Genomic DNA, 14,041 nt, shown 5'->3' on the forward strand with positions numbered 1-14,041 from the left:
TCTGTTTCATCACCAAAGCCCCACTGCGACCTGAATGCTCCCATTGGCTGGCAATCACTACATATCCAATTGCCAAACCCACTGGCTCCAGGTCATCTATAAAAGTCTTTGCTAGGTAAAGCCCTGCCTTATCTCAGCTCACTGGTCACCATAGTGACACCCACCAATAGCACACGCTCCAGCAGGTATATTGCACTGGTCATCCCCAAAGCCAACACTTCCTTTGGCCACCTTTCCTTCCAGTTCTCTGCTGCCAATGACTGGAACAAATTGCAAAAATTTCTGAAGCTGGAGTCTTATATCGCCCTCTCTAACTTTAAGCATCAGCTGTCTGAGCAGCTTACCCATCACTGTACCTGTACACAGGCCATCTGTAAATAGCACACCCGACTACCTCATCCCCATATTATTACTTACCCTCTTGCACCCCAGTATCTCTACTTGCACATCATCTGCACATCTATCACTCCAGTATTAATGCTAAATTGCAATTATTTTCACCTCTAGTGCTAAATGTATTGCCTACCTCCCTACTCTTCTACATTTGCACACACTGTACATAGATTTTTCTATTTTTCTTTTCTTTTGTGTTATTGACTGTATGTGTGTTTATGTGCAACTCTGTTTTGTTGTTTTTGTTACACCGCTTTGCTTTATCTTGGCCAGGTTGCCGTTGTAAATGAGAAATTGTTCTCAACTGGCCTACCTGGTCAAAAAAATAGTTTTCAGATTTCGCCATAGATTTTGGATGTGATTCAGATTCGCTGGCCACTCCAGAACAATCCAACGTCTCTTCTTAACCACTCCTGGGTGCTTTTCGATGTGTGTTTGGGGTCCTTGTCGTGCTGGAAGACCCACAACCTTCAATTGAGACGTTTTTACACACCGGGTTGAACATTGTACTACAAAACACCTGATAATGTGTTGATTTCATGATGCCTTGCACACCTTCAAGGCCCCCCAGCACCAGAGGCAGCGCCACGGCATTATCAAACTAGGTGTGATTGTAGGCAGCCTGTTCTTTCCTTTGAATGAGAAAGTAGCTACGTTAAAGAAAACAGCCATTTTAAAAGAAGGATGGGAGAGGCTTAATGACCATTCTAACACAGGCTCGGTGAAGCGTGATAAAAAAAAAACTAAACCAATTGGTTCAGACACCCAGGGGAGCAGAGAACACTGAAAACAGACTGGGTGATGTTAGATAACAGACCTACAACAACAGTTAAAGGACATAATGGGAAAATTGGAGAATGGGACAACCAATATGGTTTACAACAAGAGAGAGATCGGTTATAACAAGGGGTTAATAACGCCATACTGAAATGACTTCAGAGACATGGAGATGAATGAACATGGGATGTGTAATATACCATTACAATGACTAGTTATGTTATTGACCCCTGTACGTGTGGTCAATGATAAAAAGCAGGTGGCAAAAGTAGCAAATTGTAAATTCGATGGGAAGGAATCTCATGGTTCATGGACGTAATGTAATCACAATACAAACAAAAAAAAGTTATCCTCATCCACACACAGCCATTCGGAACACCTACTCAGAACAGAGATATTCTGTAGACAGAGAGGTAACGTTACCCATCAAAAAGAGATTAGGCTAAGACATTTTATTTCTAGGTCCGTGATTTTAAAAAGGACACATGGTGCAGCATGAGCATTCTCCCATCAACACTGAAAACTAAAAAGGACCAAAGACTAGAAATAAAATGTACTTTCTCATGGAAGACCCTGACACAGCAGCGGCGACCAGGGTTACAGAACTGTATCTTTCAGTTGAACTCATAAACAGACCGAGAGAGACTGAAGACGTTCACTTTATGTGTGTCTGAAATGGCACCCTCTTCCCTATGTAGTGTACTACTTTCTTTTTTTTTTTTACCAGAGCTCAGTCAATCCCTCTAAAGAGGATAGGTACGTTATTGAGAACACAAAGGCAAATTCAATAAAGGGAATGGGGTGAAACAGACATATTCCATTTCTGCAGTCTCCTGGTTCACAACAAGCCCTTCGTCAAGCAGTGTCCCCAGTCACAGTGATATCTAAACCATTGGATTAAAACTCACAACTGGAACCCATTTGCCATGACAAGCTGTGTGACCTGTACTGGTGGCAAGGGAGCGAGGGAGAATGAGAGCGAGAGGTGGAGAGATGGATAGAGACAGGGGGATAGAGGTGAGCGCGAGTAACATCCTGAAAGAAGAGTATCAAAAGTGCCACCAGTCATCTTCTATATGACAATAATAAAACCCAGGTCGGGAAGTGGAGAGAAAACAACGTCACACAGATTTCTATCATGAGTGTCGCTACAGTTTTTATTCAGCCATCAGATTCTCATTTCTTTCACCTCGTCTCTCTCCAAATAACTTAAAAGCCATGTCCACAAAATGACAACAGGGGACAGAATACCGTTCAGAACAACTCAATAAAACACTAGCCTTTATATACAAATGATTTCTGTCTGTCTGACTGTCTCTCTCTCTCTCTGTGTGTGTGTGTGTGTGTGTGTGTGTGTGTGTGTGTAAATAATAAGCATGGCTGAAAGCGAGACAGCTCAACCTCAAACAGACGTAGAGGCATCACTCAGGTTCCCTTTAACCAGTCAATTAGAGCATGTCGCGTGACGAGGAACTTCGCTTACCAGCCAGACAAAAGTCGGGGGACAAGAGTTGGGCTCCGTGGGGAATTAATTAAAACTATGTGATGCCATCATCATCATCATTAACAACGCAGAGCGCACAGTCACACAACATGCCAGATGAGTGAGTGACAGAGAGCAGAGGACAGAAGTACCAGGTAGAGGTGGAGAAACTTCAGGTGGAGGAATACTTTGTCATTTTCTGAACAAGCAGAGAAGTGACAGCTTTTCCAGTCAGGCACACTCTGGACAGCCCTACTGAGACAAATAGAGGCTGCTGGAGAGGACCCAGGAGTCTGTCCCCTGACACATTAGCTGCCCTCAGATGTCATTAAACACCATTATCTAGCTTGGAGGCTGGAGATGCAGTCTGCACACAGTGGATGTGCCAGGGAAAAACAGCACTATAACAACTGTGTGTGTGTGTGTGTGTGTGTGTGTGTGTGTGTGTGTGTGTGTGCGCGTGCGTAATGATTAAATTCTCAGAATACTTTCCTTAAAGAGAGAGATGGAACATTAAAGGATGTACTGATGTTTTTATGTCAGAGTGGTTCTGTCTAGTTCTGTGTGTGTGTGTGGTTCAGTCTGTGTACGGCAGATATTAGGAGCTCAAAATAGCACGCCGCAGAGAGTCCACCGTACGGCTCCAACCCTGCCTGGAGACTGTATAAAATCTGTATTCACACAGAGTTCATGTGAGTCACATGTAAAGGTATTGTGTTTGTGACATAATGCATTTTCCATGGTCCTTCCAACCAGATCTGTTAGTATTTCTTTCAATATGCACACATCTTTGAAAAATGTTTAGCAGGTACAATGTATGCGTTCCTCACCTCCTTGTCCATGCTGTCCAGGTCTTCTTTACAGAATGTGTAGAGGGGGTTGGTCTCTGACATGCTGGGCTGGCGTTCCCTCCGCCGGCAGGAGGGTCCAGGCTGCTCGTCGTCTCGACTGGAGGGACCCGCCGTCTCCCCCTGTTGGTCCTTCTGACCCCCCCTGGTCACACCACAACAAACCACCGTCAGCCAGACACAAACATCTCCAACTGTTACCCAATTATTGTGAATCACCATGAGAAATCCCCGATAGTGGGAAAGAGGAAGAGAAACACCCTTTGTGCGTCTTCTAATTACACGCAGCCTCCAAAACAGCTCTATTTTTCCATTATGTTCTAAACTTTCAGTAGAGGGTCAGGCTTACAGCCCAACAGCCATAGGGGCTATCAGGAGTATATGGCTAATATACAGCCCTACTAGACATATATACAAGTCCTGTCAAAGGCAAGTGAAGTGTGGTCGGCCACAAACCACATTTCAAGTTTGTGCGTGCGTTTTCAAAGACACGGGAGACAGTCAAGGACAGATGTTTGAGGAACGATACAGTGAAACTCTAAATTAATATCAGAAAAATGACAGATGCTACCCATTAAACTTTCCTTTTTTAATCTAGGACAATGTCGACACGAAGCAGGACGCATCTGTGATGTGTCCCACAGAGTGTAGGGGGAGAACATGTAGGGAAAAAGGGAACGAGGGTGGAGGGAGAGGAAGGGAGGAGGGGTGCAACTTCTGGGCTTTTAAACGCTGTGAAAATGAGACATTTCCCAGTGGGAGACAGAGCGGTTTGCAGACCAGAGAGAGATCCACTGGGATAGTAGGAAATTACAGATATATTTCCTTCATTTTAAGCCAAGCAGGATACATAACATGTTCTAAATGAGATCTACTCAAAATACTTAGAATATTGCTCTTCGTTGACGAATCTGATTAGTCTATTTTAAGCTAGCTCCTCTTGTCCAGTCCCATTGTGGACCTTTGTACAACACAATCACTTCTCCCAATGAGAGGTATCTGCTACTGAATTTTACAGATGACGGAGAACCCAGAAATATCCTTGGATACGCTACAAAGAGCTCCTAAGGAGTGAGGCTTAGAGACTATGTTTGGCAGAATGTTTAGGCAATCTGAGGACGGCCAAGGTGAGGCTGCGTTTGCGTGTGTGTGTGAGGAGCCACGGTGAGGCTGTGTGTGTGTGTGTGAGGAGCCAAGTTGAGCCAAGTTGAGGCTGTGTGTGTGGAGCCAAGGTGAGACTAGGAAAATAATTCGAGCCTGACTGATATCGGCGGCTGATATTGGCCTTTTACTGATATAACATATCGGCCAATAATTCCAACGATAACCGATATTCAATAAATAAGATGAAAAGAGAATCTCATGCTGATCTGAACACTAGTGCCCATTCTCATGCTGATCTGAACACTAGTGCCCATTCTCATGCTGATCTGAACACTAGTGCCCATTCTCATGCTGATCTGAACACTAGTGCCCATTCTCATGCTGATCTGAACACTAGTGCCCATTCTCATGCTGATCTGAACACTAGTGCCCATTCTCATGCTGATCTGAACACTAGTGCCCATTCTCATGCTGTGTCATTATTTTCACAATGTAGGACATCAACATATGAAGTTTCTGGACAATTGCTCTTTTGGATGGCAGTTTGAGAATTTTGTGTTGAAAAAAACCTTTTCAATCCCCGCAGTAAAACAGTATATCGGCAGATATATCGGTACGTTTGTCCCCCGAAAAGTCAGAATCATTATCGGACACACAAAAAAAAAATACATATCGGTCGGGCTCTACAAACAATATCTGTTGAAGAGTAGACAGTCCTGGGGTTGGCACGTCTCACTACTGTCCTGTTAGATCTGGTTAGAGGACCTCGTTGAGAACAGGAGTGTAGCTAGCTGAGGATAAACAGCTGAGACAGGCTGGTCCCACTGAGTGGTGATGTAGAGAGGAACATTTTGCCCAGAAACCAAGAAAGTACTGAGCGATTAAGAGGGGAACGACACTCCACATCACCCAGTATGTACTGCAGGCGGCAGCACTTCCTCCTGGTGGTCTCTAATTGGGAGTGGAGTTTCTTTGATGATTTCTCTCTAATTTGGGCTTTATGTAACAAAAATTCCACATTGTGCCTCAGTGTGTGTGTGTGTGTGTGTGTGTGTGTGAGACCAACTCTGCTCTGCTGCGAAGCTTCATCCTGATGTTATTAACATGACTTTTCTGTCTCAAAGCAGAAAGTTAAGGAGCCCCTAGCAGAGACCGTCCGGTAAACAGACGCCAGCCAATTTAGAGATGAAAACCTTTCACAACATTTGGAGCCAGCTCAAAGGAAAACATTTGAATTGAGACCAACACAAAGCCTAGGATGTTAACTCTTTGGTACACACCAATTGAGGTGGCAGAGATGCTTTTGGTGACTCACACAGGAAGGACAGAAGGTTCTCTAAAGTGAGAGCGATTTAATCTTGACAAACTATGGGTAAAGAAGCTACCTACACTACTGAAAACAGAAATACATGCAGACACTGCAAGTAATATACAACCTTAAGGTTGGACTGGGAAATACAAACCTGTCAATACAACTTATTGTAGCTGCTTGCTGACTAATGAGCAGTTTCCCATCACATTCATCATAGCCCCAGTACTTTATTTCTCCTCCAAAAACAGACCTTTCCAGCATTAACATGCTAATTCATCTTCACCTCTAGCTGTAGAACATAATGAACAGGCAGAAACTCCAGCAGGAAATCGGCTAATCATTTAATTCCAGGAGAAAAAAAATCCACATAGCATATAGGCTAGTGGGCCTCGTGTATACATATATATATTTATATTCATTAGAGGGAGCTGGGTCGGTCGGGGAGCCACCTTGCAGCGTAAACACCTGCTGCTCGGCTCATAGACAGACAGTTGGTACCCGGCGTACTAATAGAAATATGATTCAACAGACCAAACACGGTTCTCTACGTTACAGCTGTAAGCGCTGCCAGAGTTATTGTTTTGAGTGTTACATCTTCTGAACGCTGACAAAGTTCAGAGCTCTTCTGTATACAGGGCCCAGGGGTCTACTACATGTAAGGCGATATACTTACATTAGAGTCATTTAACACAGGGTTTTCCAAACTGGGTCCTGGGGCCCGCCCTGGGTGCACGTTTTGATTGTTGCCCTAGCACTACACAGCTGATTCAAATGATCGAAGCTTGATGATGAGTTGGTTATCTGAATTAGCTGTGTAGTGCTAGGGCAACAACCAAAACGTGCACCCACGGGGGTTCCTAGGACAGTTTGGGAAAGTTTGGGAAACGCTGAATTAGGGTTAAGTGCTTCGCTCAAGGGCATAGGCAGATTGTTCACCTATTCGGCTTGGAGATTCAAACCAGCGACCTTTCGGCCCAACGCTGCAACGCCTCCGTATAGCAGCCATCAGAGCAAAGAGAAGGACAGGACAGAGACAAGCTACGTTCCAGAATGTTCTAACTGGTACGAGACCTGGTGTCCTTGCTCATCTAGCTATGAGGGGGGCAAGAAGACTTACTAGGTACTTAGAAGCACTGAAAAGCCAAACATCAATCCCAGATATCAATACATCTGATGGACACCCACAGAAGAGGACCGGTCTGAACACGCATGTCATCCATCATCATCCAAAAGTACGCGCCACACACAGTTGTGAATTGCCAGGTCAGTACCTGAGCGAGGTCTGGTCGCCATGGGCAGAAGACATGGAGGCCTGGAGGTAAGATGGTGGTCTGGAGGCCTGAGTCCCACGGCGAATCAGCTTCCCCGTGACTGGGTCGTACGTCCGCACCTCAGGGGCAGCTGGAGGGTGGTGGTGGAGGGGGGCGGGGGGGAACCGGGGGTTCTGGAAGGACCCTTGGAGGTCAGGGAACGTGACTGGGCTGTTGCTCCTAAAGACAGAAGCACCATCACATAACTGTGTGTGTGTACTGTTGTGTACTGTTGTGACTTTGTGTGTGTGTGTGTGTGTGTATGTACCGTTGGGTCTTGGTGTAGTCCTCCTTCAGTGGATACAGTGATTCCTCCACCCTCTCCCAGCGCTCCAGACATCCCCACAGCCAGTCAGGATTCACCACATGGAGATGTTTACAGCCTTGGGCCTGACGCACCTTCTCTGTACCTGAGAGAGACGAGGAAAGGGTCAATCAAGAAGAGAAAACAGAATACCGTCTGTTGCTAGATACCAAACTTAAAAGTAGAACTGACAGCGTTTTAGCAACATGAAATCTTATTAACATCTGTTCATATACACCGCCAAGAAGAACACATTTTCTGACATGAGAGCACTTCGATATGGTCATTTTCACATCTAGTAAGACGTGTGAAATCTATAGTAATATAGGTTGGGAACTCGGGCATGTGATTGGCCAATTAATGCAGCAAATAAAACCTCATAAAAACATGTGTTTTGTCCAGGATCGAGTCAACGCAGACTGGTGCGCCATATCAGAGAGATACAGTAGGCTTATATTCTAATAAACCATTTGCCACATGGACCCGGCATGATTAACTTTGAACTGGACTATGTGTTTATAAGCAGTAGCAACAGCGCAACGTTAGATCATTACAACGTATTCACTAAGAGCCACAAAATACACCTGAATGGATTTCTGCAAATATGTAAATACCACGGGAGTCCTCTTACATTTGGGAACTTCGCAGTCCTATTAATGTAACCGTGAAAAGGGTAGGATCTCTCTCCCTCAGTTGCCTATGCGCATCAACAACAAGATCAACAACTAATGCTAGCCAGAGCAAGATGAGCTAAAATCTAACGAGGGAACATTAGTTAAACCCTCTCAAACCTTTTCAGCAAGTTGGCCGTCAGAATTGCACTGATAAACGATGGGGAATAGTAGCCTGCTCATTCTTACAACTGAAATGGGAACTTGCCTACCCGCCCATTTGATCGATGCCAAATACATTTGATTGACAACTAAGAGACAGTTCAAGTTTAACGTAGCTAGTTAGCTAGCGAAGCGATTCACATATCTGGCTAGCTAGCCAAATGACATCTGCATCTCTATTTATAGCCAAAGATAGGCTCCGTGCAATTATTTCATATCTGCAAAGTAGTTAAAAGGCGGCCAGTTCCACTTTAACAACCAAGCTGCATAAACAGAGGAGCAAACTGAAGAGATAAATATACAACAACTCTTGGATGCAAATGGAAGTGGATTTTATTGTTAAAACCAACACTTTCAATGGGCCTCCCGAGTGGCGCAGTGGTCTAAGGCACTGCATTGCAGTGCTAGCTGTGCCACTAGAGAGAGATTCTGGGTTAGGGTCCAGGCTCTGTCGCAGCCAGCCGTGATTGGGAGACCCGGGGAGTGGTGCACAATTGGCCCAGCGCTGTCCGGGTTAGGCCGGCAGGGATGTCCTTGTCCCATCTCGCTCTAGCGACTCCTGTGGCGGGCAGTGCGCGCTGACACGGTAGCCAGGTGTACGGTGCTTCCTCTGACACATTGGTGCAGCTGGCTTCCGGATTAAGTGGGCATTGTGTCAAGAAGGTTGGCTGTGTTTCAGAGGACGCACGGCTCCTGACCTTCGCCTCTACCAAGTGCGTATGGGAGTGGCAGCGACAGGACAAGACTAACTACCAATTGGATACCACGAAATTGGGGGGGAAACGAATAAAAAAAAAACACTTACGGGGGAGCCTCAATCATACATTCAAAGCCAATTGACAATTGTCCTGAAGCATTTCATTTATCTATTAGGTTCCATTGACAATCAGTTATTTTATTGGCATTGTCAGTTCAGAGAGCAGCAATTTCCACTTGACGTCTGACCCAAAGATAAGATACCTGCATCTCAGAGCAGCACCGTACCCAATCAACACAAGGTTAGCCCATCTCACAGCGGCAAATACTGACTCTGCTCTGCACATCGATAGCCTATCATTCTTTGCCATATTTTCTCCCCACGTTGATTAGGTGTGTCTGAAATTGATACTAGCGTGTTCAGTTCCGACTGTGTAGCTAGCTATAAGCCAATAATCCAGAACAACAAGAGGTCAGCCTTGAGATTGCATAGCAACAGCGGCCAGACAGACAAATCCTCTGAATATGATCTGACTGCCAATGCTGAGATTTGAGATGGCTAAACAAAATTAATTATACAAGGTAGCTAAAACATTAGCCCATGGGCCAGACCTCACAATTTGGGCTGTCGAGTTCAATTGGGGTGACGATTTCCTTGAAGGCCTTTGTCCCTAGAGTTGGAAAATGTGTGAGGGAAAGCTGCCAGTTCTGCACTGCTATGTTATCACTCTTTCATCCCATTGGGATTTTACCAGTATTCAACACATTATTACTCACGTATATCCTTTAATCATATCAATGGAAAGCTTAGATTTACAGTATACATCAGACACAATTACAGAATATTGAGGTCAATGTCACTTTGATAATTTGACATATCAGAATTACCTGTGTAAATTGCTTTAAAAAAGGAAACCCTGAAACATTTTAAACTTTGTTCGACAAGTGTAACTAGGCTACTCGGGAACATTCAATGTCGTCTTGGTAAGCAACCCCATTTGGCCTTGTTTTTTTTAGGTTATTATCCTGCTGAAAGGTATTCATCTCCCAGTGTCTATTGGAAAGCAGATTGAACAAGGTTTTCCTCTCAAATTTGCCCCAAACATAACACTTTGCCTTGAGGACAAGAAGTTAATTTCTTTGCAGAATTACTTAAGTGCCTTGTTGCAAACAAGATGCATGTTTTAGATTTTTTTTTCTTCTGTACAGGCTTCCTTTTCTTCACTTTGTCATTTAGATTAGTATTGTGGAGTAACTACAAGTTGATCCATCCTCAGTTCTCATTTCACAACCATTAAACTCTAATTGTTTTAAAACCACCATTGGCTTCATGGTGAAATCCCTGAGCGGTTTCCTTCCTCTCCAGCAACTGAGTTAGGAAGGACATTGTCTCTTTGTGTTGACTGGGTGTATTGCTACACAATCCAAAGCCTAATTAATAACGTCACCATGCTCAAAGGGAAATTCAGCATCTACCAATAGCTTCCCTTTTTTGCGAGGCACTGAAAAATCTCCCTGTTTTGTGGTTGAGTTTGTTCAGGAAATGAATTACTCGATTGAGGAGTCTTACAGATAATTGTATGTATGTATGTGTGAGGTACAGAGATGGGTTAGTTATTTAAAAATCATGTTAATCACTATTGAACACGGAATGAGTCCATGCAACTTATCATGCAATTTCCTAGGCACACCTTCACCCCTGAGCTTTAAGCTTGCCATAACAAAAGGGGTTAAATAGTTACTGACTCAAGACATTTCAGCTTTTCATTTTTAAAATATAATTCCACTTTGACATTGTGGTATTGTGTGTAGATCAGTGACAAAAATCATATACGTTTTAAATTCAGGCTCAAACACAAAATGTAGAAAAAGTAAAGGGGTGTGAATACTTTCTGAAGGCACTGTACGTGAGCATGTTGTATTCTGACATTGTCACATGGGAAAATCCATATGGGAAAAATGCATGGGACGGAGGAATGAAAGAGCGAAAACAGAACTGCCATTGCTGCACATCTATTACACATTATCCAACTCTAGGGACACCGACATTGTCACCCAGAGTGAGCCCAACCCCTATATAAATCCCAGTACAATGAATGAAAGACTGTCTCATGCATTTGTATCGACAGCCCACACAATGACTGTCACTCAGGCCATTGTACCGACAGCCCACACAGTGGCAGCTTCTTAACATTTCCTCTTCACATGAAGTGGGACCCTGTATGCTGTGGTTCCCTACGCGCTCCCTCTCCCTTTCTCCCTCCTCCTCTCTGTGGTTGAATTTGTCCGGCTCTGACGTACAGAGCTCGTTGAGCCCCCACGGACCGCTGATTGCAAAGTGCAGCCGACGGCAATGCTGCCTGCCACTTCCTGTGCTTGATGATGTCTGAGGGCACGTTGGATTGGATGAGGCTATTACTCCTTTAGAGACATGACGTCCGCTTGCCAGTCAGACAGCCAACCTGTCAGTCAGCCACATTGACTTCAATGACGCTAATTCGAAAGACCAGAGGGAAAGAATCATCCGTTTGGCCCAGACAGACTATTCTTCCCTGCTCCTCTTTCAGAGTTACACCATTGAAGTCAGTGGGTTTCAGAGATCAGGAAGGTACTTGTGACATTTGTAGAGTCAGGAGGTGAGGTGGCTCTATAAAGCCAGTGTCTCTCAGACTTGCAGAGAAAGGTTGTTCACGTGTCTCTGTAATGGCTGAAGAGGTGCCTACCCAAACAATTTGAACTTCTACTTTTAAAAATCCAACTCTCTAAAAACAAATCTCTCACCGTTGCTGCCTGCTATAGACCACCCTCTGCCCCCAGCTGTGCTCTGGACACCATATGTGAACTGATTGCCCCCCATCTATCTTCAGAGTTCGTGCTGCTAGGTGACCTAAACTGGAACATGCATAACACCCCAGCCATCCTACAATCTAAGCTTGATGCCCTCGATCTCACACAAATTATCAATGAACCTACCAGGTACCACCCCAAAGCCGTAAACACGGGCACCCTCATAGATATTATCCTAACCAACTTGCTCTCTAAATACACCTCTGCTGTTTTCAACCAAGATTTCAGCGATCACTGCCTCATTGTCTGCATCCGTAATGGCTCAGCGGTCAAGCGACCACCCCTCATCACTGTCAAACGCTCCCTAAAACACTTCAGCGAGCAGGCCTTTCTAATCGACCTGGCCCGGGTATCCTGGAAGGATATTGACCTCATCCCGTCAGTAGAGGATGCCTGGTTATTTTTTTTTTTAAATGCCTTCCTCACCATATTAAATAAGCATGCCCCATTCAAGAAATGTAGAACCAGGAACAGATATAGCCCTTGGTTCTCTCCAGAGCTGACTGCCCATAACCAACACAAAAACATCCTATGGCGTTCTGCATTAGCATCGAACAGCCCCCGTGATATGCAACTTTTCAGGGAAGTTAGAAACCAATATACACAGGCAGTTAGATAAGCCAAGGCTAGCTTTTTCAAGCAGAAATTTGCTTCCTGCAACACAAACTCAAAAAAGTTCTGGGACACTGTAAGGTTCATGGAGAATAAGAACACCAGCTGCCCACTGCACTGAGGATAGGAAACTCTGTCACCACCGACAAATCCACTATAATTGAGAATTTCAATAAGCATTTTTCTACGGCTGGCCATGCTTCCCACCTGGCTACCCCTACCCCGGTCAACAGCACTGTACCCCCACAGCACCTCGCCCAAGCCTTCCCCATTTCTCCTTCTACCAAATCCAGTCAGCTGATGTTCTGAAAGAGCTGCAAAATCTGGACCCCTACAAATCAGCCGGGCTAGACAATCTGGACCCTTTCTTTCTAAAATTATCTGCCGAAATTGTTGCAACACCTATTACTAGCCTGTTCAACCTCTCTTTCGTGTCGTCTGAGATTCCCAAAGATTGGAAAGCAGCTGCGGTCATTCCCCTCTTCAAAGGGGGAGACACTCTTGACCCAAACTGCTACAGACCTATATCTATCCTACCCTGCCTTTCTAAGGTCTTCGAAAGCCAAGTCAACAAACAGATTACCCACCATTTCGAATCCCACCGCACATTCTCTGCGATGCAATCTGGTTTCAGAGCTGATCATGGGTGCACCTCAGCCACGCTCAAGGTTCTAAACGATATCTTAACCGCCATCGATAAGAAACAATACTGTGCAGACGTATTCATTGACCTGGCCAAGGCTTTCGACTCTGTCAATCACCACATTCTCATCGGCAGACTCGATCGCCTGGTTCACCAACTACTTCACTGATAGAGTTCAGTGTGTCAAATCGGAGGGCCTGTTGTCCAGGCCTCTGGCAGTCTCTATGGGGGTGCCACAGGGTTAAATTCTTGGGCCGACTCTTTTCTCTGTATATATCAATGATGTTGCTCTTGCTGCTGGTGAGTCTCTGATCCACCTCTACGCAGACGACACCATTCTGTATACTTCTGGCCCTTGTTTGGACACTGTGTTAACAACCTTCCAGAAGAGATTCAATGCCATACAACTCTCCTTCCGTGGCCTCCAACCGCTCTTAAATACAAGTAAAACTAAATGCATGCTCTTCAACCGATCACTGCCTGCACCTGCCCGCCTGACCAGCATCACTACTCTGGACGGTTCTGACTTAGAATATGTGGACAACTACAAATACCTAGGTCTGGTTAGACTGTAAACTCTCCTTACAGACTCGCATCAAACATCTCCAATCCAAAGTTAAATTTAGAATTGGCTTCCTATTTTGCAACAAAGCATCCTTCACTCATGCTGCCAAACATACCCTTGTAAAACTGACCGTCCTACCGATCCTCAACTTCGGCGAAGTCATTTACAAAATAGCCTCCAATACCATACTCAATAAATTGGATGCAGTCTATCACAGTGCCATCCGTTTTGTCACCAAAGCTCCATACACTACCCACCACTGTGACCTGTATGCTCTCGTTGGCTGGCCCTCGCTTCATACTCGTCGCCAAACC

At 44.8% G+C, this 14,041-nt stretch overlaps 1 protein-coding gene across 5 annotated transcripts in view; it reads right to left on the reverse strand.

Moving 5' to 3' along the window:
* The window catches only part of LOC110496375 (RNA polymerase II subunit A C-terminal domain phosphatase), a 119,956-nt gene that overhangs the window by 73,126 nt on the left and 32,789 nt on the right, over positions 1-14,041 (reverse strand). For all 5 annotated transcript variants that reach the window (XM_036952936.2, XM_036952937.2, XM_090208787.1 and 2 more), the window contains 3 exons: positions 7,496-7,637; positions 7,189-7,407; positions 3,484-3,646 (listed from right to left, as the gene is read on the reverse strand). In XM_036952936.2, the coding sequence (XP_036808831.2) occupies positions 3,484-3,646; positions 7,189-7,407; positions 7,496-7,637 (524 nt within the window). The remainder of the gene's footprint in view (positions 1-3,483; positions 3,647-7,188; positions 7,408-7,495; positions 7,638-14,041) is intronic.

The sequence above is a fragment of the Oncorhynchus mykiss genome, chromosome 18, assembly GCF_057628025.1.
Source record: "Oncorhynchus mykiss isolate SJ-2025 chromosome 18, ASM5762802v1, whole genome shotgun sequence".
In the NCBI taxonomy this organism is placed as follows: Eukaryota; Metazoa; Chordata; class Actinopteri; order Salmoniformes; family Salmonidae; genus Oncorhynchus; species Oncorhynchus mykiss.